Genomic DNA, 25655 nt, shown 5'->3' with positions numbered 1-25655 from the left:
ATCGAGGGCTTAATCTGGACAGTGGACTTTCTTTAAGGTGTCCCAAAGAAGATGATGAAGACCACAGCCCTACATCTCTGCTCCCTGGGCTCAGCGCGACTTCCTAGCATAAGAACAAAGCTGCTCCATGTAGGAGACAGCATTTTGGCAGGGGCCAGGACTGCCAGGTGCTGGATTGAAGAGGGCAGGGTAGGGACTTGCACGCAGTGTAGTTGTAGCTGTGTTGGTCGCAGGATGCTAGAGACATGAAGTGGGTGGAGATAATATCAGAGATGAGTGTGGCTGGGAAGCTTCTCTTGTTGGGGAATACTGGCAGTTGTTAATGGCTGTCACTGATCACACCTGGTACATGAGATGTAATGGGGCCAGTATGTTTAATAAAAGGTACTCTCCAAGCATCAGTAATCGTAAAACAAGGGACTTTTCTCCAGGCATTTCTGAACAGGTATCATGGCTCAATGACTACTGGGCTTTCAGCAAGAGTGGGGCAGGCAGATAGGATTGTTATGGGAAGTGGACAGGAGGACAGCACTGTTGAGATGTTTTTGGAGATATGTTGTAGCAACAGTCAGAAACAGGCCAATAAACAGTCCTCAGCTGCGTGGGCAGAACTGGACATGCAGCAAGGAAATCCCAGCTGGGTGGAGGCTGTGTACACTGCAGAATCAGTGTGCATTTGTGGTGGGGAAAAATCCCCACCCCTTTTAGGCCCGTCAGGAGTTGGAGTATACAAGTGAATGAGTTATTGCCCTGGGAACGTGTGTCTATGTCTGGGGTGTCTCCATGCCCCATGTGACCACAAGCACGTGCCCATGGGCCTGCAGGTTTATATGTCTGTTTAGTGATAGCACCCGTCTGGCACGGGCAGTTGCAGGAGAAATTTCACCCATATGTGGCTCCCTGTTGGGCTGCTGGCATGCCAACATCTCTGCTTGAATGGGTTCGGAGCTGGGTTTATTGCTCAGATACCAGTGAAATTAAGTGAATGACACCTGGCCTTGCAGAGGATCGTTGGCAGAACCAGGAGGAGAACCCGCCTCCTGTGTGCTAGCTGCACTCATTTCTAAGCAGAGAGCCAGGCAGGGATCAGCCTTGCACCGACCTGGTGGGAGTGGAGCATCCTCTGTGGTACCCTTGATTTCCTGTGTCGTGCTGCTCCAAAACTCTGCTGCTAACCAGGTTGCCACCACTACAGAAGGGATTGGCAAAGGCCATGGGTGGATTAAAGGGTTCCCAGGCACAGCTGCAAAAGGGAATGCACAGAACAGAAACCTTGTGCTGAGCCGTCTCCCTGCAGCCTGCGCCCTGGCGGGAAGTCCATTTGCAGAGGTGTGGTGTGGAACCCAGTGGAGACTTTGATGAGTGATGGCCTGGCAGGGTTGGTTTGCAGCAGGCGTCTCCGTTCTTTCCCTCTAGGGGCTCCTTACATAGTGTGCCTGACTGACAACTACACCAGGGCAGTCGAGTCCGTCATTCTCTTCACGTCTGTTCCTTCAGCCAACCTCAGCGAGGAGACCTGCAGTGCCCACTGCTACGCCGAAGCCCAGGAGTACAGCAGCCTCAGCGAGCAGGGGCAGTGTCTGTGCGGTGTTGCCCTTGAACCAAATTCTTCCTCTGGTTGTTTGCCATTTTGCACTGAGGGCTCTGCTGGGCAGGCCTGCGGTGGCCCTTCCCTCATCCGCGTTTTCTTCCCGGCACAGCTGCACGTCTCTCTCACGGGACCCCGGCGGCCTCACAGCCGTCACCATGCGGCGGCCTTCAATGTCAGTATTCCAGTCGCGGTCAGCACTTTACAGTGGGACTTCGGGGACCAATTGGAGCTTCTCAACACCACCGAAACGGCCGTGCTCCACCACTATGTCTCGCCTGGGCGCTACAATGTCACCGTCACCCTCTTCGTGGGCGCCAGGGTCACCTCTGTGCACACTGACATTGAGGTGGTGGCTCCCCCAGAGCTGATAGACCTGCAGTGTCCTGCCGTGGTCAGGACCAATGAAAGCCTGGACCTCCGGATCAGGAATAGGGGCGGCACTGGCCTACCAGCTGTGTACAGTGTTACTGCCGAGAGCGAAGAGCTGGGCAAAGGTGAGTGGAGTTCAGCTGATGAGGCGCTTGAGGAAATTGGGTTGGTCAGGGCTGGGCAGGGAGAAGAATGACACTGAGAACCAATCCCTCCAAAAATTCCTTCCTTGCAAGCCCTGCCAACCCCAGGAATGAAGGGCCTGACTGCTTGCTACCTGGCATCTTGCGCACTAATACGCCACCCCCAAGGAAGGGCAATGCTCTGGTGGCATGTTGCACTGGTGGAAAAGTGCCCCTGGCACAGGGCACTGGGGAGCCAGACTCACTCTGTCCAAATAGACCTGGGCATTCCCAGGACTCAGGGTTTTCCTTTGCCCCTGCCTCTTTTCCGTCCTCTGCTCAGTCTTACTAGGTGTGCCTGGGGCGGATTAAGAACAGGTGGGGCCCTGGGACAACACGGTCACAAGTGCCCCCCCAGTATAATAAAATATTAATGTAATGTCACTATTTGTGCCTTAAAACCTATTCATGCTTATTCGTATTCATGATGCATCATAACATTTGCACTTCAGTTTGTTTTAAAAGGAGAATAACAGGACACATTTCTTCTGTCCCACTCAAGTGAATTGTTTAGACCTAACAGAGATCTGGAGACTTGGGGCCCCTCCTGCCTGGCAACTGAGGCAACTGCCTTCTTTTTACTTATGTTAACGTGCCACCGGGTGTGCCCCGATAACCGTTGCATGACCATGACCACCTGCACTACAATGTCTGAGCACTCGGGCTTTGTGTCGTCCCTCATGTGCTCCCTGACCTCCTCCTTATTCCCCCTTCTCTGGATTCCTCCGGGTTTAGTCATGTGCTCACACACCCCAGATTGTGCAACAACCCCTGCCCACTCTGGCCCATTCTTGGGGTCAGAACTCACACCTCATAGCACCAAAGGCACATGCCCCTGCTGCTGGTGGTAAGGGTGTAAGACAAAGTTGGCCCTTGTAGTAGGTTCCTTATCCTCTATGTAGGCCAGCCACTAGATGGTGACACATTCATGCCCACTGGGCTAACGTCTTGCACCTTTGCTGTGGGGTCTTGCTAGTGGGTCCAGAGTCCCACCTTCTAATGTGCATCCACCAAAGGGTCCTCATGCCTTGGTTTATTTCTCACGCAGTGGTTCACCCCATGTGCCCGTCGGATGGCCTGGTCTTCCCTGGCAACAACCACTGCTACCAGCTGGTGGTGGAGAAGGCCCAGTGGCTGGAGGCCCAAGAATACTGCCGGGGCCATGGCAACGGAGCGCTGGCTTCCGTGAGCAGTCCTGAGATTCAGCGTTTCTTGGTTGCTCATGTGATCAGGTGAGTGAGTGTGTTGAGGGCTGGGATTTGCATCTGCAGGCCAGTCTCGCAAAACCCTACCTTCCACGGGTCGTCTGTGCTCTGCTGGCCGTCGGCGGCAGACAACGGAAAGGGTGTTATGACCCCAGGTGAATTACCAGTGGGCTGGGCTGATTAGTCACCCCTTACTCCTGGGAGTAAGAGAAAGTCTGGGATAAGCAGTGCAGTATGTCAGCGTTGCTGGAATCGTTCACCCGAAACTCAGCCTCATGGGGCACGTGTGTTTGTTACAGGGGAGAGCTGCATTGGGTTAGTGCAGCCAGTGGGGAAGATGCCGTGGTCCCTGGGTGTGCATGTCTGGGGGAAGGTGGTGCGCAGCCATCCCTGGCTGTGACCCTGGAGTGATGACAGCCTTTGTTAGGAATTAAAGCCCTCTGGAGAGCCCTTTCATTCCAGTTTACAGCATGTGGATTGCTTGAAAGAGTCCTCAGGAAGCCCAGACCCCAGCTGCTCTTGCGGGGTCTGTGTGCGGGGGGGCTGTTCCAGAAATCCAGCCCTGTGTTCCACTGCTAACATAGAAAGCCCCCTGCTCTGGCGCTGCCCTTCACCCCAGACATGTCAGCAGTGCTCTGCGTGTCCCGCGTGCACAGTGCTACAGGGCTTGGGGCGGCACGAGGCAGGCGCGAAAGAGAGGCAAAAGGCGGTGCTGTGAGCCTGCCTCTCTCCGTGCAGTCTCAGGCAGCCGTCCAGTCACGTAGCCTCAGGCTCAGCCCCGGACCCCTTTTGAGGCAGAGTGGCCCCCTTCCCCCAGTGCTGGGTTCCACTTCACAGCCAGCGCTTTCTGAACAGGCCACCGGGAACGTGTCAGCTTCGGATGAAATCCACCCCAATGCCCTTTCTGCAGCCAGCTGCCTTAAAGGGGAAGCACTCAGCCCCTACAGATGCAGATGTTGGCAGGGGCTAGTTCATAAGCACGTCCCAGAAAGCACATAAGATTGGAGCAGCTGCATGTGACGTAGCCTTTGAACAGGCCTGCCCTGGGCCCAACAGCCTTTCTCCTGAACTTGTTTTCTTCTCTCACTCCTTTCACCCTGGGGTTGATCCTGCGATTATAAACATGTGCTCCCTGGGCAAGGCCAGGCGAGAGGAGCCCGCCCTTTCTGAGGGGTTAGGAGCTGGTCACTGGATGCGCTGATTTATCTTGCGTTGCGTGCAGGCTTTTGATGGAGTGCAGTGGCTTTGAAATCCTAGGGCTGAGAAGGAGAGAGCTGGCCATGCAGCTGCCTGCCGCTCATTGGTCTCTGCTCCGATTCCCTTGTCCTCTTTATGAATCTGTCCAGATAAACATGAATGAGCTGATTCCAGGATGTGATTTCCCTGGCAATAAAAGACCAATGAAATATAAGCCGTGGGGTTTTTTGGAACCCATGACTTCCAGGGTTTCTTGTGAGAAAATGACAGAAGCAAAAATCTGTCTCCCATTAGCACACACAGCACTTATGGTCATTCTCATCTCTTCCCCCTCCCATCATTGGATGATCTTTCCCACACCCAGTATGTTATGAACCAGTTCTCCCCACCAAGAACCAATGCCCCATCAGCCAGTTCCCCCAGCACCTAGCACCAGTGTGGGATGAAGCACTCTCCCTTTCCAGAATGCTGGGACTTTTCCTCTTCCTTCAGTGACTCAAGGCAGGCCAATCATTAGTCAGATCTCAAATGCTACTGAGGCACCAAGAAGGGTGCAAGCCAGCTCCTGCTTCCAATAAGAGAGTTTACCCCAAGGCATCCTCAGTTAGAGATACTGGAGCCACCAGTCTGGGAGGGGACCAGGGAACGATTCAGCCAAACAGTCATCTTTTCTGCCTTCCTTTCATGAGTTGCAGTTAGATCATAGTTGGACTTAGAAAAGGAACAACTCTATTGGGTTTTGCTGATGACAGGCAAATAGGCTGTTTCCTAGCCCGCTCCCCTTCCAGTGAATTCAGGAACAAAGCACAACGGTTATTTATTTTAATGTGATTGGCGGTAAAAGTTACTGACTCACCGAACACTTATTTTCATCAAAGTTTCTCGATGTGACCTGGTTAATCATATCATCTGGTGCAGCTTGGTGGTGCCCTTTGCAACATAGCTGTACTGCTTTGCAAGCATCTCAGATTTCAGCAAGTTAAGCAGTGGTGGGTACAATTTGGAAGAAATCTCTTCACGAAGAAGTCAGGTGGTGCAGAAACAGATCGACAGGTAGTACTTTCTGCTCTAAGTTAGTATGGAGCATGTTGGGTTCCCAGCCTGGGAGCTGCAGACCCCTGGGGGTCTGTGAGGATATTGCAGAGGGTCTGTGAAGTAAAAAGATAAATAAAAATGATCACAGAAAATAAGTTTTAAATATATTGCAAAGTTACAATCAATGAAACAACACCAGGGGTCTCACTAGATAAGCCAACAGTTTATTTGTTGCTAGGCAGGCCCAGTCATTGTGGTAATGTGTTGTGATGAGATGTGCAACCGAACTGCTGTGGTGTCAGAAATGAACAGGCATTGTTTTGAATGTTCATTATTTACATTTCCTTTTCCATTTAATGCCGTGCACAGACCAGGTAGAATTGGTTTTGATGGAGGTCCATGGAGGTCGGGGGGTGAGGGGAGCTGACTGGGAGTCTGCACTGGTGAAAAGGTTAGGAACCACTGCTGTAGCATAAGAGCAGTAGCTTTCAGGTGAGATGTAAAGCAGAAACTCCTGACTGCCTGTGTCCAGTCGAGACAACTTTGGTGGTCAGCCAGAATTCCAGATTGGGAAGATACACTCCACTGACCTAGAATGATCCTGGCAATTTCCGTTCTATGTGACATTCTTCTTCAGTTCCATGTCCTAATTCCTTTGCCCTGCTCTTGTATTCTGCCCAAGACATTACTCTGTTTCAGTGGTCAGTGGCACATCGTCTATAGGTTATGATATATTTTTGTAGTGCTGAGGAACCCCGTTCATGTACCAGGCCATGTCACAGGACAGCATTACTGGAGAATAGCTTTTCTTAATGAGAACTTCCTGTAGGTGAAATACAAGGGTTACAAAATTATGGTAGGACAAGAAGCAATGGGCTCAAATTGCAGCAAGAGAGGTTTAGGTTGGACATTAGAAAAATCTTTCTAACTATCATGGTGGCTAACTGGAATAAATTGCCCAGGGAGGTTGTGGAATCTCCATCACTGGTGATGTTTAAGAGCAGATTAGATGAACATCTCTCAGGGATGATCTACAATGGTGCCTGGTCCTGCTGGGAGGACAGGGGACTGGACTCCGTGATCTCTCGAGGTTCCTTCCAGTTCTGTGATTCAATGAAAAGATGTAGACAGCATTGGCAATTTATAGGAATTCTACATTATCTTGAGGGCACCTGTTCAGGAGAACCCAAATTCTATTCCAGAGATCATCAGGAGGTTCTGAGTGCAGCTCATTGACAACGCGTGATGTTCCTGCATGGTCCCAGCTGTGTTATACGTTTATATGGCAGATTCTGGTAGCGCACCCATCACCCTGGATATCAGCCAATATGGGCAAAGAGGGGTCCCTAGCCTCTGTCAGAAGCTGGGAATGGGCAACAATGAAGGATCACTTGATGATTTTTTGTTCTGTTCATTCCCTCTGGGGCACCAGGCATTGATCACTGTTGGAAGACAGGACGCTGGGCTGGATAGGATCATTTGTCTGACCTGGTATGGCTGTTCTTATGTTCACTGTGGCATCTGAGTACCACATGAGATAGTTTGTCTTATGAATTCAATGTCCTTATGACGATGGCACTAACTGATTAGCAAGTCACACGATGGTTTGCTACTTTGGAAACTGTCTTTCCGGACTCGAGGTAGAGCGAGTATCACAATCATTTAGTCATTAAAAGGGCATTTTGAATATTGACCAACCTGTGAATGAAAGCTGCTGTTGTTGTTACGGTTATTTTCATTGGGAACCATTGATGGAGTCTGTCCCAGATCCTTCTAACACTTGTAATGTCCTGAAATTTTCTGGCGTGTTTTCCCATTGTTTTGAAGGGGCCTGGACGTCTGGATCGGATTCAATGATTTTGCAAGTGCTGGAACTCAACAGAAGGGCGAAGGATTTAATCTGGAGAGCTGTCAGAACTGGCTGCCAGGAGAGCCCCATCCATCAAATGCTGACCACTGTGTCCGGATGGGCCCGACAGGCCAGTGCAACACGGACCTGTGCATGGCCAAGCACAGCTATGTGTGCGAGTACAATCTGACAGGTGGGTTCCCCCACTGCCCTGCTACCGGCAGGTTTCCACACCTGTTACAGGTGGCTGGATGTATTGTCAATTACTGTGAGCCTGTGTCAGTCCACAGGGAAGGGCCTAATGTCTTTTCTGGTTCCGATGGAAGTTGGAAATTCCTGAGTTTCTTCAAGATGTTCTGGAAGCAAAAGCATGTGCGGTAGAGTCCCTAGGAGGAAGGCAGGATGGGCCGAACACCCAGTATGTAGTCACCCAGCAGGGCTGATAGCCACCATGTGCCCTGGGGCAAGCTGGGGGTGGGTCCAAGGGTGGAAAGGGTGGGGCCTAGGGCAATAAGCCCTGAATGGTGCTGCCCTCTTGCCCCCCAGCCATGCAGTGTGGCAGAGCAGTGCTGCCATGGCACTTCAAAGGAGCCCAGTGCACCAGCCACCACTGCTGCCCAAGTAGCAGCGGTGGCAGCCAGAGTCCAGGGGCCCCTTTGAAACATCAGAACAGGGCAGCTGCCCCCTTTGTGTCTGTCCTTTCCTCCCCCTCCCCCGGTCGGCAGGCCTGTAGCCACCTCCAGCAGTATTTCTCAACCTTTTTTTAAATAAAGTGCCCCTTTTTCAAAAAAAAAAAAAAAAAGTACCCCCTGCACTGACAATTTTCAGACACGCAACATTTTTTTCAACCGCTGCAACACATTTGTTTGAACAACTTAATCATAACTGGTTGGTTGGAAGAAAGTGCCTAAAGGCAGTGTACTTGCCGTTGTGCTTATGGCTGTGCAGAAAGGATAAGTGAAAAAATCAGAGGAACATAAGCTAAGTCTAAATTTTATTCATTAAAAAAAGGGTGAGAAGCACTGAGTTAATGTACCCTCTGGAAGAGCTCTGAGAACCCCCAGGGGTACGCGCACCTTGGGTTGAGGACCACTGACCTACAGTGTTTGAGTGTGCACTAGTGTGGAAGCACAGCTATCAGGCTTGAGTGCAAGGTGCTGCATGTCCGCACACCCACTGGTCCTGTCACTGCACCTGAGTGTACACGGGGTCTGTCTATCCATCTGATCTGGGCCCCACCACTGTAATGTCTGAGCTGTGACTGCGCAGCTGGCTGTATAAGAGAGATTACCAGTTCACCTCCGGTCTGCCCTTGTATGTGGACAACCCATTGGTTTGTTGTTCAGACACACGGCCAGCAGCCCGAGGGGAATTGCCAGGTGACTCGCTCTAACTTGGTGGTGGGTTCTGAAGCAGGATTCGTGCAGATTGGTGGAATTGCAGCCCTGCTCACTAACTACTCGAATGTCTCAAACAGTCTCTGAAAATACCCACATAGTAAGTCATCACCAGGGATATTGCCTCAGGCTGGCACTAAAGCACAGGGGGAATACTTGGGAAAACCCCCCCACCCCCCTTAGGTTTAAGGGCACCATCCTTGTATGTAACAACCACCTCCCTGTCCCTGCCGGGGAGTTAGGGAGGAAGACAGAACACAACACGGCTGTCCCATCTCCCTGTGCATTATTTGCTCTTTTGCTATGTTAACTGTTTGTGCCGAACCTCAGTTGTCTCAGCCTGGAATGGGAGGGGGCACAGTTTGCATCTGCATTTGGTATTATTTTATTGGCTATTTCTTCAGTTCTCCCCACCCTCCATGCCCCCTTTCAGTTTGCCCATTAAGGGTATGTCTGCACTGCAATAAGAGAACCAAGGCAGCAGTCTCAGACCACAGGCCAGGAGGCTCAGGCTGCAGCCCCAGAGGGGAGGTGGGGCCCTCCCGCCAAACAGGCTGTCAGAGCCCCAAGCCCAGCGTCCGCTCTGCTAGCTTTAGCCCCACAGTCCCAAGTCAGCTGACTCTGAGAGTTGCTGCTGTGGGTCTTCAGTGCAGTGTGGATGTACCCTGAGGGGTGAGCTGTCTGGGTTAGCTCTGCTCCTGGGCCAGCTTTGACCAGCTGCACTGAGGTTAACAGGGTGCTAAGCTGCGTCTACACTAGGAAAGAGTCAGGGTTAGCTACTCGGCTTCCTTTCCTAACCTAGGAATACCCCCAAAATCTGCTAGCAGAGAGGACCCTCAGCTCCATCCCTGACAGTGGTAAGTCTGTATCCTAGCCTAGGATGGAGGTAATGCTGGGATGCACAGGCTCCCCCAGGCCTCCAAAGACTGTCTGAGCTCCTGTCTTTCCCAGAGCCTCTAGCTTTGCTGGCCCTGCTATGAGGCTGCCTGTCCTTCCCTGCACATGCCATGCAGCCCATCTGCGAGAACAGTGAACGTTTCCTCTGTCTGGATAGGCGAGGCCAGTTCCCCCCAGATTGCTGAGCATGCTGGTGAGGTAGGGACAAGCGTTGGGTGAGCCTGTGCCAGAGATGGCGCATTGGCTTTCAGGCGCAGGCTGGGTAAAATGTGGCTGCCGGAGGTTTCGTGTTTCTGGGTGACTCTGCGTGGAGAGTCCACAGCGGAGAAGCCAGCTGACTGGGAGCACCCCCACCCTGTTCACACCGTAGGAGCCCATCCCTCGCTTCGCCCAACCAGCTGGAGGACACAGGCTGGCTGGAGGACAAAGTCCTCCCTCCAGGGAGAGGGAGTGGAAGACGGGTGATTCTGGGAAGAAAGAGAAACGGGGGTGAGGAGAATAAAGACGGGAGGGGGTTCAGGTAAAGCAAGGGGGAGATCTGGCCTGACAGTGAAGAGCGGTCCTGAGAACTGCTGTCTGGTAGGGTACCTCACTGCCTGACCCGGCTATGAGCAAACCTGAGGAAGGGGAGGTTATTTTGATGGAAACCAGCAGGTTTTGCCTGAGTTTTATGTGGCGTTTTGAGGGCTGCGTTTGTACCCCCAAATCCCAAAGCAAACCTCAGGGTGTGACTCCTGTGTGGAGGAGGGAGGGCAGAGTGTGCAGCGGTCCCAGAAGCCGAAATCGCTGACTTGTGCGGCTCTTTCATCGCAGTGGGAGCACTGCAAGTACTAATTGCACTGGCTGGGAAAGGAGTCCAAACTGCAGCGTGGAGAGGAAGGTAACTGAGTCATCCGTGCAGCTGTCTCTCCCCCAGAACTGAGGGATCATGTGATCTGAACTGGTCCAAAACCTGTTTTGTAATTCCCCCTGTGATGGGTGTCGCTTTTCCGGTCTGTGATGTGATCTAGTGTGCACGGAGCTGGCCCTCACTGGCCTTGCCTCATGCTTCCCTCGGAACAGGAATTCTCTTGAATGCTGAAAACTTCTATGTGGGCAACCCTGCCTTTGACACACCCGGGTCCGTGAACCTCGTGACAAGAGATGCTGTGCTGCCGCCTCCGTTGGACACCGTAGAGGTAAGGGCTCACCGCCTGCTCCTCTGGAGGGAGCTGCATGAGGCACAGCCAGGTGAAGTCGGTGGGTTTTGTTTTCCAGACTCTGGTGTTCCCCAGTTTGGAGTTCCAGCAGGAAGCATTTTTAACAGCCTTGGAGTTTGTGACTCAAGACCTGCAGCGGGCTGTTCACGTGAGGTTTCGGGTGCACAGACCAGCATGCCGAGAAGGTACGACATCTCCTCTCTCTCCTTCCCTGGCCCCAAGGAGTTTTTAAAGGTGACTGACAGAGGGTTACTTAAAACACTGGATTTGTGGCCTTGCCTCTGGTTTAGACAGGGGATCAGAGGACATGCTTTATGGGGTTTATTTTTTTAATCTTGAGAAGTCTCAGGTAAGGCCTCATCTTTCCAGGTCTTGCTGAGGATGTCCTAGGGGCTCCTGAGTGCATGTATATCGTGAGCTCTTGTCCCCCGATGGGAGAGCTGAATCTTTAACTGTTACCCGTTCCACAAAATATGCCTTGGCATTAAACTGACAAAACAAAGGCCCTTCCCCTTGCCATGGCTACGACTTCCTGTTTCCTCTCTGCTGGGGTGCCGGGAGCATCATTCACACTCCGGTCCTGTGGTGGCTCCTGGGTCAGATAGGACCTGAACGTCTGAAGCAGACATCAAGCAAGAGCTCCCCATACAGCCAGTGGTGCCATTCCAGCCTTCTCTCCCAATGGGCCAACTCTCCAGAGCTCTCCAGCCTCCTGTGCTGGCTGAGAGGCCCCAGCTTGTGAGTGAAGGGGGGCACCCTCGACCATCCCTCAAAGGTTAGAGCCCTGGAGGACTGAAGCTCTAAATTATGGAGAACCCAGGAGTTGTCCAGAACTCTAACCGTAGAGCTCCTGCTAGCATAGCCCTCAGCCCACATCATATAAAGATGAGGGTCAAGCTCTGGGCAGCTATGAGGGAGAGAGTGGCTCTATATAGATGGACACCGTAGCTGACAGACTCTCTGCGGCTATGGGCTGGTTGTGTGGGGAAAGCTCTCAGAGTGTTTAGGGTTAGGTGGGGGAAATGGGAGGTGAGATGCTGGGGTAGGGAGAGGAACCAGGATAGTGATGGGGAAGATGGAGCTGGTCAAGGAAAGAGGACCAGTGGAAAAATGCAAGGAAGGATTGGCAGTGCAGAAGGAATCACAAAGGAAAGGGGTGGGGGTGGGGGCGGGGGGCCTTCTTTGGATAGGGAACAGAAGAGGGGACTTATGCAAACAAAATAGGGATTGTTTATCAACTATTTAAGTCAGGATGTGACTGCCTAGAGACAGGCTTAAACCTGGGACCTTGAGAGCTCAGGGCAGGAGCCTCAGCAGTTAGTGCAGAAAGCCAGCTGGCTCTCCCCTGCGTCTGTACAGGAGACACCCTCTCTCTCTCTCTGTATGTGGTCTAGGTGCCACGCCAGGGGACGGTGAATCACACCTAGATGTGTGGGTTACAAAGACATTGCATCATTAGCATACAGTTTGCTGCTTTCTGGACCTACCCCTATAACAGGTGTGGCACAAGCACGTATGGTTTCTGCTTTAACATTCTGGTAACTCACTGGATTATTTGGAACACAGCATTTCCTGAAAATTTCAGGGGGAAACCAGGCTGATTCCCAGACCAAGATGCAGAAAAGTGTTAGGAAAGGCCTCGAGTGCAGCACAAACCCCCTTTCTGCACATTCTCCGTGTGCCAGCCTCATAAACAATCAGCACTCTTTGGACAAGAATCCCCTCTGATGCCCAGGCAACTTTAACGGTAGGGCAGTTCTGGGGAATTATTCTGTGGCTGCTGGCATGAAAACAGATGATGTGAATTCTGCAGAGCTGGTTCATACGGTAACTGTGGCAACTGCACTGAAGTCAGTGAAGTTACTCCTACTTTTGCCAGGTCTGCGTTTGCTCCAGTGCTGGATGATCTGTCGTAGAATGCATCACAAAGTCTTCCTGAAGGAGTCTTTGCATGTAATGAAGTACGAAGATGGACCAGATCTAGGGCAGAAATGAATTCGCCTTCTGTGTTATTTCTTTCTACTTGAGAAAGCAGAAAATGTCACTTTGTGATAGGTTGCGTTCTATCTAGTCCCAAAAGTTTAATGGGAGAAAATTTCTTCCTGACTGTGACACGTGAAAATAGATCACGCTTGTAATTTTGTCTGACAAGGGATGAATCACGTGGTTTAATAGGCCTTTTGCCTGACTCTCCATGCAGCTGTGCAAGAATCACAATTTTTGTGGGAATGAATTTTCCCCACAAAGTTTGATACTGTCACACAATCCACAGTTTTGAAAAAAGAAAAAAAAAGATATTTTGACATTGGAAAATTGATACTCTACATCTAAGCAGTAATGTGTGAAAACTAACATTGTGTTTTCAACAGCAAAGCCAGCTCTGAGCAAAAAACAACAGGCATGCTTTTGCTCATAAGTAGCTCTAAAATTGACCCCTTTTTAATAGAAAAGGGGCCATTTTCCACCTGCGAACTTTGCAGTCTTAAGGACATTTTCCAATAACATGGGCAATGTTTGCCTCAAAGAGCAAATGCAATTGATTAACTTTTTTGACATTACAAGTTCATGGGAAGATGTGAGAGAACCTTGAATTTTGGGTATGTGGGGATTTTGTTCTGAATATAAAAATTCAACACAGAAGTATGTGCCTGAGCTATCAGATATGTTCTTTCCTCCTGCTTTCCAGGTGACAATGAAAAAAACGCTACCTATCCATTACGTGCTTCTCAGGATATTGGGACCTGGACACTACTTGAATGCCCTGCTGGTTTCCAGTGGTGTCACTTGACTAACACATGTTTGTCGCTAAGCAGTTGCTGCAGCCCAGTGGAATGTGCCAACGATTCCATCACCAATATCACCACTTCCCTCTCTTGGCACAATGAAAGCCAGCTCAGCTATGAACTCCTCAAAGAGTTTCTCTTCACTTTACCAGCTGGCGCCTCGGCTCAATATCAGGTAAGTACAAATTAATGGGTATAACCAATGTGGGAACAGGACTATTTTCCACGGATACTGGACTGTGGGGCCAGCCAATCTGGCAGGTGTTATCCCCATTTCACAGATGGGAATACTGAGGGACAGAGCACCAAAGTGACTTATCCATGGTCACACAGCAGGTAAGTGGCCAAATCTGGACTAGAGCCCAGGATCTGCAACAGCTTCCTTCCTCTAATCACCCACCCAGTAATTTGTTACAACAATGAAGTGTCTGGAAGAGTCAGTTTTCAGAGTTCCGTGCAAGATTTTAACTGGGCTCCCGCTGTAGAATAAAACCGCTGCGCATCCAATTCATATTGGTAAAGAGGGTAGCGTTTTAAGAATGCTCCCTGAGCTGTATTCTGAGCTAGCTGATTTGCTGTGGTCTTTATCCTGACTGTAAACTGATGGTTAACTTTTTCACCTGCCCAAATTTGGGACTGGTGATGGGGATGGTGGTACTTGCTGAGAATCCCGGAATGAAAATAATCTCCATCCTTTCCTAGGTGACATTTAAAGGTGAAGACACCTTTGTCAGGCCTAAGGATATCTTTAGCCTCCAGCATGATGCTGCACCTGGCTTGTTCCTCCGTTGCCAGCCAAGCACGATATCACCGTACAAAACCAACTACTTAAGCGTGAATTCATCAGACTGGGTGTCCAGCCTGTCTGCCAGCCTCCCTGGTGCCATCTGGAAAAATGATACCGTGTGCTCTCTCAGGGTTCTCTCTGCCACCGAACAGGCAACACTGCTCACCAGTCCCCACAATCGTGGACTGGAGCAACACGGGCTTTATACTGCTAAAGCCGTGGTGGACTATGGAGTCTTCAGTGCCAACTTGTCTTGCAGTTTTTGGGTCTCTTCTCCAGTGTCAGGCCTCCGTGTTATTTACCCGCCTCCTCAGAGCGGTAAAGTCTATGTGCCAACAAACCACACCTTGTTGGTGGTGAAGATCTCCTCAGGGGCGAACGCGACAGCAAGCTGGCTGGGTGAGAACCGGACCTTCCCCTTCGAAGGGGCGTGCCCGCCAGCCGTTGCCCTGCTGACCGCAGACTGTGTCAGGGACACCAATGACACTTGGTTCTCAGTGGTCGAGCTGAGTGGTGTTGGGGAGAGCATGAGCCCCCGGGTGCTCCTGGTGGAAAACTTGGTGAGCTCCCAGAACATCACTGTGAAAGTGAAAGTTGAGGAGCCCATTAGAGGACTCAGAGCAATCCCGGATCCAGAAACCAGAGTCTTGCTGAACACCCGGGTGGTGAGTCATTGCAGTGCTGTGAAATTGTTAATAAGGTTTTCGTTGCAGCCTGTCCCGTGCATGCTTTGTGTGCAGGTAACTGATGGGTCACAAAGGCACCGCTGATCAGCACCTGCACCTCCGTGCAATCTGCCCTGTGTTGTGCATGTCAGAGATGGCCTTCCACCTCTGCGGAGACTGTCAGCACAGCTTCTCACAGGGGAAGCGGGGGTTCCCCAGAATTAGGGGTGTAGCTTTTTTATACATCTCCTGATGCCAGCCCTAAGTTAACTCCGCATTAGGGTGGGAGAAAGTTAGCTGCCAAAGTGATGAGGTGCATCGTGGAAGGTCACAGCTCATGTTCTTCTGATTGTCTTTCGAAGTTCTGTAGCACCTAAAAAACTATCGGTTTTATGTGTTAGTTTATGTATCAATATTTAAGGTGCTACAGGACTGCTTTTTTTTTTTTTGTGAAGATACAGACCAACTTGGCTACCCCTCTGAGACTTTTGAAGTTCTGATTTGCTACTGCAAGTACAGTAAACCCTCAAAATGCACACTTTCGAGTTGCGATTAATTCTCATTAATGTGAGTTAAGCACAACTCAAAATCCCTCTCCCTCGGCCCTGGCTCAGTTCCCCTCCCGCCCCAGCCCCGCGTAGCTCGAATTCAACACCTAGCCTGACTCACCACCCTCAGCCCGGCTCCGGCTCACTGCCCCTGCCCTGGTTCTACCTGCTCCTTTCCCAGCCGCAGCCCGGCTCACCGCCCCCATTCATGGCTCTGGCTCAACCCTTTTTAGGAAGGGGAACTTTGAGATTCCTTTGAAAGGGAGCCTGACAATAGTCACGGTGTTGTTATTTTCTCCCCATTTGGGAGTCTCTGAGGGTAGGTCCACATGGCAAAGTTATTCTGAAATAACTGAGTGTCTACACAATGCAACTGCTTACTTCAAAATTGGTAAACCTCATTTTACGAGGAATAGCACCTATGTCAAAATAGGTGGTGGTAAGACAGGGAATTTCAAAACAAGCCATAGTGTGTGCTATGGCTCTATTTCAAAATAGGCTCTGTGTGGCAGTGGTGACACTGGCCCCTGCCTTTCAGAAGGGGCATGGTAATGAGGCACTTGGGCAGATGCTAATGAGGTGCTGCCAATAAAATGCAGCGCCTCATTAGCATAATGGCACCTGCACGTGATTCAAAAGGGCCACTTTTGAAATGCACACCGCCCGTGTAGACGGGCCTTTTGAAAGAACCCCATGGACTTCCAAAGCCCTTTCTTCCCACTTGGCTTTAGGAAGAAGGGCTTTTTGAAGTCGGGCAGTGTCCTTTCGAAAGGCCCCTGTCTACCCCGGCGGCGTGCGTTTCGAAAGTGGCACTTTCAAATTGCGTGCAGCTGCCATTATGCTAATGAGATGCTGCATCTTCATGGAAGCACCTCATTAGCATCTGCTGAAGTGGCTCATTACCATGCCCCTTGTGAAAGGTGGGCTAGTGTAGCCACAGCCTGTGTGTAGCTGCTGTATTTTGACAGAGCTCAGTGCTATTTCAAAATGTATTTTTGTGTCTAGCACCATTATGTCAAAATAAGCTATTCCAGAAGAGCTTTTCCCGAACAGCTGATTTTGAAATAAGGCTGCCGTGTAGACGTGGCCTGAGTGAGCGTCTTCCCCTTTTTCTCCCTTCTCTGTCTGGGAACTTAGAAATGCGGTTGAACTATCAGCAATAAACGGGGTTTCAGGCTCCCCCAGTGCCAACCTGAAATTAGAGGGAGAAAGAGATCTGACCACCTGAAGAGGGGAGATCAGTTTGGACTCGGAAAGAGGTGAAGGGATCGCAAAGTAGATGCTACTGTTAATTTTCCATTCTGACTGAAAATTGAATCCCCCCAAATGCAGTAACGAAAGGCCAGAGTCTGAAGGGAGCAGAAGCTGTTTCTTGTTCTGCCAGTGGCTGTCTTGAATTTTGAAAGCGCCCATAAGGCTGAATTTGTTCTGTCTCCCGTTCAGTTGGGAAGCGCTCTGCGTGCCTGAGTATAAAGTGTCCTCGTGCCTTTCAGAGCTACATCCCTGTGATGGAAGCCGGGTCGGATGTGACGTTCAGATGGACGGTAGACGATAAGCCATCTTTCACTTTTTACAACATCGTCTTCAACGTTATCTACCAAAGCCCAGCCGTGTACAAGCTCTCGGTAAGCCCAGGCTTCTCCCGCGGCACTGTTTCAGGGCTGGTTTTCTGTTTGGTTCCACAAGCTGGAAAGGAAAAGCAGAGATTTCTGCCGACGCCCTGCCCCAGCCAGCCGCAAGCCAGTGGGTAACGCAGGTGTGTGCTGTGCGCTCTTGCTGATTGAAGTGGTTTTTGCTGCGCTTGCAAAGCTGCTCAGTCTTTAGCTTTGCTCTGTGGGGCTTTTGCAGAGGAAAACGGTCAGAGCTTCCTCTTGTGTCCTCCTCTCCATGGGTCCCTCTCCTCTGCCCTTGTGCTCTCCCTCTTTTCTCGTCTTCATTCTTCTTCTCCCCACTCCTGGTCTTTGCTTCCCCCCTTCTCTTCTCCCTGTTCTCTCCAGGTCTTTCCTCCACCCATTTTCATCCTCCTCTCCCATCCTGTCGCTCTGCACCCCTCTCCCACTTTTTACAATTCGTCTGGATCCCTTTTCTGATCCTTCCTTTCTTTCTTTTCCTGCCCTCTCCCTACAGTTTCCCCCTCTAGTGTTGTCCCAGCCTCTCTGCTCTCTTACACCCCAGCCTGGTCTCATTTCAAGTGCTGAAGCTGCAGTTTTTGTGCTTTCAACCTGCCAGTAAGGGAGCTGCTGCAGCACCGTCAGGACAGGGAATGCCTGTGCACAGCTGCTGCAGGCAGCTTGCTAGCCACAAGGCTCGGGCAGAGCACGCAAACATCTCCAGGGTTACGTCCGCTGGTTGAGTTCTGGGGCACCAGGGCAGAAATTCCTCTGCCTGACTCCAGAAGTAGCTCCTCATTGAGTGGACTTAACTGTGTAACCGTGACAATGTCACCCAGAAGATTATTCAGATGGGCGTGTGACTCTGGGGCCACAGATGCTTTCCAGCTTCGATGGCCTCTTCTGATATCCTATTACCCCCTCCAACTGCCCCCCCTTTGTGTTACTGCCCCTTCCCCACTCACACATTCCTTGCCAGCTCTCCCTTGAACTGTCCAAGCCCTGTTCTTTCCCTCTTCTCTGGCCCTTTCAGGGTTTCCCCTGGAATCACTCCAGTTTATTGGAATCTGTCACAAGGGCACACACCACTAGGGGATCTCTCCTGCTGCTCTGGACCTAGCTCCTTCCAGGTCCAGGGACCCCACTTGCTGCTCAATGCATGTTCCATCTCTCGGTCTCTGCGGTCGGGGACTTGTTCTTTGTGACGTGGCTCCTGCAACAAGGTCACTAGGCACATTTGTCTCCCTCTACACTAGCCACCTCAGGCATTTTTCCCACTCACTGCCCCATGGTGCTATTACCTCAGGAGCTGGTAGGCAAGCCTGGGTCTATACTCTGCTCCAGGTTCCCATTCAGGGGCCCTCTCCTCAGAGCCGAGGTCTGTCCTACCCCACACTTTGCTGCTTTTCCCTGAGACTTTCCTGCCTTTCTGGCTCTCTCCACAACCCCAGTCTCCCTTCTCCCCGGGATGAACTGAAGACTTCCCTTTATAGTTCCACCCACATCTCCCTTCTCCCTGGAGCCTTCCTTCTCTTGCCAGTCCCTGGGCTTTAGGTAAGTCCCACCTATTCCCTCACAAATCAGCTGGCTTCCAGTTAGTGGCTTCCTCCTCACCCAATTCTCTCCCATTTGCTGCTTAATTGGCTGATTGGACCCACCTGGCCTAATTCAACTCTCCCGCAGCTGGTGCAGAGAGTACACCCCACCCATGTCCTTTTAACACAATGAATCCAGATTGCTCTTTGGTGCTGTGCTCCCGGGAATGACGGGTGCAGCAAGAGGACCTCCAAACCATTCCGTTTGTCCTGCCTGTCCCTTGCAGCTCACCGCGTCCAATCACGTCAGCAACGTCACAGTCGATTACAACGTCACGGTGGAGAAGATGAATAGGATGAAGGACCTTACTGTGTCTGAGATCCCAAATGTCCTGCCTCAAAACACGACTGTGGAGCTGACCGCCAGAGTACACATCGACTCGGCTGTGGATGCTGCCTTCTTGTGAGTCCTGTGCACGTTGCCTAAATGTATGGTAAATGTAGGGCAACAAAAATGATGAAGGGGCTGGAGCACATGACCTGTAAGAAGCGGCTGAGGGATTTGGGCCTGTTTAGTTTACAGAAGAGAAGACTGAGGGGTGATTTAATAGCAGCCTTCAACTTCCCGAAGCGGGGAGGGGCTTCAAAGAGGAAGGAGAGAGACTGTTCTCAGCGGTGACAGGTGGCAGAACAAGGAGCAATGGTCTGAAGCTAAAGAGGGAGAGGTGTAGGTTGGCTGTTAGGAAAAAGTACTTCACCAGGCGGGTGGTTCCCTAGAGAGGTGGTGGGTTCTCCATCCCTCAAGGTTTTTAAGTCCCGGCTTGACAAGGTCCTGGCTGGGATGACTTAGTTGGGGCTGGTCCTGCTTAAAGCAGGGAGCTGGACTAGATGACCTCCTGAGGTCCCTTCCAGCCCTAGGATTCTATGAGTGAGCACAGCTCAGGGGCTGTGCCTTGGCTGATTTCTCAGCTGTGGGCTGTTTGTTTTCAGATGGGAATTAGGCCTAAATCTCAGGCTCTGGCTTGTTCTTTCATTGGTGCTAATTCAAGGCAAATTCCCGTTGGAGTCCCTGGGAGGTTGAGTGAGTGAGGCCTCTGCTAGATGGCCCTTCATTTAGTTCTGCCTTTGCTCCTCACCTGCTCAGAAGAGGATAATCAGGGATTTCTCTGTGCAGTGTCGTTCCTCTCCTACGGGATATGTTTTGGCTCCAGGGAAGGGCACGCTGGTGTTCATACTGAGGGTTAAGTGGAACATGACCAAGTAATCCCGGTAAAGAAATGTAAACACAGTAATACCATCAGTGGGACCAAGAGCCACTCCGGTCACTGCCCAGATCCAGCCTTCAGAGCCATTCGGGGTGGTGTTCTAGCACTCTGTCAGCAATTCAGAGCGTGTTGGGGCTCTCTGCTGCCCCTGCTGCCCAGCAGCTAGGAGCTCTGGGCCCCTTTGAATCTGCCCCCCTTGCCTTGCCCTATCGGCAGACTTGGGAACCATAACAAGAACATCTGCTATTTGCACAGAGCCTGATTTCCAAAGGGGCCGACCACCCTGCGACTCCCACTGGTTTCAGCGGGGGTGGGGGGTGCTCGGTGTTTCGGGAGGTCGGTCCCATAATGCCTTTCTCCTGCAGCATTTGCTACTCCATTGTTTAGAAGTGATGCTTTCTCTTTCCCTAACTGCCGCTTTACTCCTGTCACCGTGGCAGCGTGATGGGATGCTCAGTGGCACCCTTTGCAGCAGTTCCCTTGGTAACCACAGAGGGTGCTTAAGGGGTTCCAGGTGGGCTCCTAGGATACCCCCAAAGCAGCTTCCGCTTCATAGTTCGACAACGGGCACGTGGCCTGCATGTCTGATCTGCTTTCCTCTCCCCAGGTGGGACTTTGGAGATGGCGGTCGTGAGATTTACCAGTTCAAACCTCCCTATAATGAGTCTTTCCTCATTCCTGATCCCAGCATCCATCAAGTTGTGATCGAGCACAATGTATCATATACCTATCAGGTACCAGGTGAGCTCTGTTTGCGTGCCCTAGGAGAAAGGGTCTTGTGCTGTTTTATGGCACTGGGGCTACGGGGCCCAAGAGCTTCAGAAAGGTCCTGGTACCTTCATACTAGAGGCTGATCCAGAGACCTTCATCTTTCTTGCTCAAACACCTTCCATTCTTGGTGCTGCTGGGCATTGGATCTAATAAACAATAAACAAATCCTGGCAGACTTAGCATAAAGGAAGGTGCTGATAAACACTGGAGGTGGGACTGGATGATCAAACATTATCTGTGACTATAAAAACCTGTTCCCAACAGGCACTTTCCTCTGGATCACTGATTCAGTTCTAACACAGCTGGGAAGTGGTCAGAAATTGTCACCCTCTGATAATCTCTCATTGGATGGGTGTCTGCATGACAGAAACTGCTATCATTCGCACAGGTGGAGTTCCTTCTTAGCAGTCTCAGGAGACAGGCCAACAGTGGAGTGGCCCATGGAAACTGAACTTCCCTCACATGCAGGGTGGGGGGTGAGGCACAGCTGCAGGGTGCTGATGGAGGACTCATGCAGTGCCACTGCCTGTGGTGCAGACCTTATTGGGATGCACAGAAAGTGAAGCAGTCCCTAGAACTGTCACTGTGGCCGTCTCCTTTGTTCACGCGTGCTTAGCGGGAATGAGGAGAGGAAGAGAAGTACGGTACACGGGTGGTGCAGAAGCAGAGCAGTGTCTAACTGGAGTGGTTTTAACATTTCCCTTGGCCATTCAGGCCTGTGGTGGGTGTATGGACCCCTCCAGTGTGACTGCTTATGTTCTGCTTTCTTCATTTGCAGGAGAATACACTCTGGTGGTTCTAGTGTCGAACAGCTTTGAGAACCTCACCCACCAGATCCCCGTTCACGTCCATGCTTACCTGACTGACTTGACTGTTGAAGCTGATGCAGACGTCCTGGTCGTAGGCCGGCCTGTCACCTTTGAAGCCTATCCGCAGCCATCCCCCTATGGGGTCTGGTACACCTGGGACTTCGGGGATGGCTCCTTGCTGCTTCTGGAGAGCCAACGTAGAGTGACTCACAGCTACCAGATCAGGGGGACGTACACTGTCCGCCTGACAGCGAACAACACTGTTAGCAGCGTGGAGACACACCGCATTTACTGTGTCTTTGAAGAGATAACTGGCCTGAGCGTTTCCACTGACGAGGTGGTGGAGCTGGGCCTCTCCATATTGATAAATGCTTCAGTGGAGACCGGGGACAACATCACCTGGATATTTGACATGGGGGATGGGACCATACTGATGAGCACAGAGCCAGCGGTGGAACACATGTACGTAAAGGATGTCAACTGCACTATTAATGTGACGGCCATGAACCCTGTGAACTCTGTGTCTCAGACTGTGCCTGTCCGGATATTTGTCCTGGAGGTCCTCAAAATAGAGCCTTCCTCTTGCATCCGGGAACAACCCAACGTGCAGCTCACCGCGTATGTCTCAGGGAACTCTGAGAACTACATTTTCGACTGGACCTTTGGTGATGGCTCATCCAACGTGACCGTTTATGGGGACCCCGTAGTGATGCACAACTTCACCCACAGTGGGATCTTCCCCCTTTCCCTGATTCTCTCCAGCACTGTTAACAAGGCACATTACTTCACCATCGTTTGTGTGGAGCCAGAGATTGTCAATGTCACGCTCCTGCCCCCAAAGCAGTTTGTGAGGCTTGGCGAAGAGAGCAATTTCCAGGTCAGTGTCCTGCCTCTGTACCAATACAGGTACCATTGGGACTTTGGGACCAACGATTCTGCTAGATCTGGTGGGACTGAAGTGAGTTACACTTACAAGAGCACCGGGGTCTACCTGGTCACAGTGACTGTCTCCAACAACGTCTCATTCAACAATGACACAGCTTTTGTGGAAATCCAAGAACCAGTTGGGGTAGCGAAGATTGAATACAATGGGACAAAGGTTTTGGAGCTGAACCAGATCTATCTGTTCTCTGCCAGTGGGAATGGGACCAAAGTGAGCTACCGCTGGGACTTGGGGGATGGTTGTAGCCAGCCTGGACAATTCATCACCCACTCTTACAACAGTACCGGCAGTTACACTATCAGCTTGACTGGCTGGAATGACGTAAGCGACAGTGAGACCAGGATCAATGTTACTGTTAAGAGACGACTCCAGGGGCTGACCATCAATGCCAGCAGGACTGTGGTGCCACTGAACGGGTCGGTGAGCTTCACAGCCACGCTCCTCGCCGGCAGCGCTATCCGATATTCCTGGATCCTGTGCGATAGGTGCACTCCCATCCAAGGTTCCTCCACCATTTCCTACACCTTCCGGTCCATGGGGACTTTCAATGTCATTGTGACTGCAGAGAATGAGATCAGCTCACTGCAGGACAGCATCTATGTCTATGTCTTAGAGCAGATCGAAGGACTGCAGATTGTGAGCAGTGACCTGGTGGAAGACGCCTATTTCCCAACTAACAAACAGCTCCATTTGCAGGCGTTGGTGAGAGATGGAACAAACATCTCTTACAGCTGGACCGCCCTGAAGGATGGCACCCCCGTGCAGACATTCAGTGGGAAGACCCTCTCCTTGAGCATCCTGGAAGCTGGGAACTACACTATCCATGTTAAAGCCACTAATATGCTGGGAAGCACAGCTGTTAACAGGACAGTGGAGTTCATTGAAAGCATTGGCCTTTTGAAACCATCCGCCTTCCCCAATCCGGCTGCCACAAACACCTCCGTTAACATAAGCGCCACCGTAACCAGTGGCACTTGCTTAATATATATTTGGCACCTGGAAGAAGGTTTCTCACCTGTTACCATGGAACCTTTCGTCATACATTCTTTCCAAAGACCTGGTGCTCGAGAGGTCACCGTGACAGCTGAAAACAAGATTGGGTCCAACAATGCATCAGTGTACATCTTTATACAGGAGCCCATAGTGGGGTTGAGGATTGCGACCTCAGAGCTGGACTGCAGCTACATCCCATCAGGCTCCGTGGTGACCTTCAGCGGTGAACTCGAAAAGGGGACCAACATGACCTGGCTGTGGGAGCTGCCAAATGACTTGCAGACTGGACAGACTGTGGAGGTGACTTTCCCTCAGGCTGGCTTTTTTTCTGTCCACCTGAATGTGTCCAATGACATCAGCTGGGCGGGGGCCAGCAAGAGTATCACCGTGCAGGACAGAATTGAAGGTCTGGAGCTTTTTGTAAGCAAAAAGGTGGCGGAGCCTGGGGAGCAGATCTCATTTGTGATCAGCATGTCTGCTGGCTCCTCTGTGAGCTATCTGGTGAACATCAGCGGGGGCTACTCTGTGGTACTCAATGGTTCTACCTACACCCATGAGTTCACTAAGAGCGGTGACTACCTTGTGGTGGTGATGGCGTGGAACCACGTCAGCAAGGAATGCACAGAGGTGCTGATCTCAGTACTGGAAGCCATCCATGACCTCCTGCTTGTGAACTGCTGTGAGCTGGGCATCCCAACGGGAACAAAAAAGACCTTCACCGCCCAGGTTGCAAGTGGCTCCCAGGTGTCGTACTCCTGGCAGTTCTTTTTGCAGAAAGAGCATGGCCATGACCTGGTCAGCTTGGTGGGTGAAAGTGTCACCTACACTCCAGCTGCTGCAGGGCTGCTAGAAATTCACCTCTGTGCTTTCAATGACCTGGGGAGTCTGAACATCACCCGGATGATCCACGTCCAAGACCCAATCGTTCAAGTCTCCCTCAAACCCGTGTTGTCCTTCGTTAACAGAACGGTGTTGTTCGAAGCTTCCGTGCAGCCCAGCGCGTGGCAGGTTGTCTTCCGGTGGAACTTTGGTGATGGTTCTCCAGCTCAAATTACAGATGCAGCAGCTGTTAACTACTCCTACCTGAAGCCTGGTGATTACCAGGTGGAGATGAATGCCACCAACCTCATTAGCTTCATGATAGCCCGTCTCACTGTCACTGTCAGAGTCTTGGAGTGTGAGGAGCCAGAGGTGGAACTTGCCCTGCCACCTCAGGTCATCATGAAACGATCCCAAAGGAACTACCTGGAGGCGCAGATTGACCTCCGGGGCTGCGTCAAGTACCAGACTGAGTATCAGTGGGAGATTTTCAGAGCACCCAGCTGCCTGCACTTCAGTGACTCCAACAAAGTCCATTTGGTGAGTGTTGATTTGAACAGGCCCCAGCTGGTCATACCCAAGCTGGCCTTGGAAGTGGGAAACTATTGCTTCATCTTCTTTGTCTCCTTTGGGGACACCCCACTGTCTAAGAGTATTTTTGCCAATGTGACTGTGACACCGAGTAAGCTGGTCCCAATCATCGACGGGGGGTCTTACCGCGTGTGGTCCAACACCCGTGACTTAATCCTGGACGGTGAGAAATCCTATGACCCTAACTTGGACGATGGTGAACAGACGCCACTGCGTTACCAGTGGTCCTGCACGTCTTCCTCCAAGGTGAGCAAATCTGCACTGAAGCAATCGGTGACAATTATTAACCCCACAGTAGCATGTAGACACCCCACTCAGGGGTCAGGGCTCCATTGTGAGAGGCACCGTGCACACACACAACACATCGTTGTATCTGGGTTGGGATGGCGGAGAAGGAAGGGTTTGTGACCGACTCTCCATAGGGTCAGGAGGGAAGCTGGGGTGGCCGAGTACCCAGATGTGGAAGATGGCACAAGATCCCTTGGGATGGCTTGTAACGGTGTTTCTCCACCTTTTTTATGAAGTACCCCTTTTTAAAAAAAATTATACGTACCCCCAAGCTTCTCCCGGATACCCCTAAGGATACGCGTGCCACCTGTTGAGAAACATGGTCCT

General features: G+C 51.3%; 1 protein-coding gene across 7 annotated transcripts in view; it reads left to right on the top strand.

The window, feature by feature from the left end:
- The window catches only part of PKD1 (polycystin 1, transient receptor potential channel interacting), a 140922-nt gene that overhangs the window by 62484 nt on the left and 52783 nt on the right, over positions 1 to 25655 (top strand). For 5 of the 7 annotated variants that reach the window (XR_012647803.1, XM_075011128.1, XM_075011127.1 and 2 more), the window contains exons 5-15: positions 1417 to 2085; positions 3191 to 3374; positions 7407 to 7621; positions 10785 to 10900; positions 10980 to 11106; positions 13608 to 13879; positions 14407 to 15156; positions 17198 to 17329; positions 19137 to 19312; positions 20722 to 20855; positions 21664 to 25286. Coding sequence is in view for 6 of the 7 variants with exons in the window: in XM_075011128.1 (XP_074867229.1) it covers positions 1417 to 2085; positions 3191 to 3374; positions 7407 to 7621; positions 10785 to 10900; positions 10980 to 11106; positions 13608 to 13879; positions 14407 to 15156; positions 17198 to 17329; positions 19137 to 19312; positions 20722 to 20855; positions 21664 to 25286 (6398 nt within the window). In the remaining variant the exon portion in view is untranslated. The other 2 variants (XM_075011129.1, XM_075011131.1) reach the window with 2 other exon arrangements.

This window comes from Carettochelys insculpta, chromosome 16, assembly GCF_033958435.1.
Source record: "Carettochelys insculpta isolate YL-2023 chromosome 16, ASM3395843v1, whole genome shotgun sequence".
NCBI lineage: Eukaryota > Metazoa > Chordata > Testudines > Carettochelyidae > Carettochelys > Carettochelys insculpta.
The sequence above is the reverse complement of the archived record's forward strand: the minus strand, read 5'-3'. Positions and strand labels throughout refer to the sequence as shown.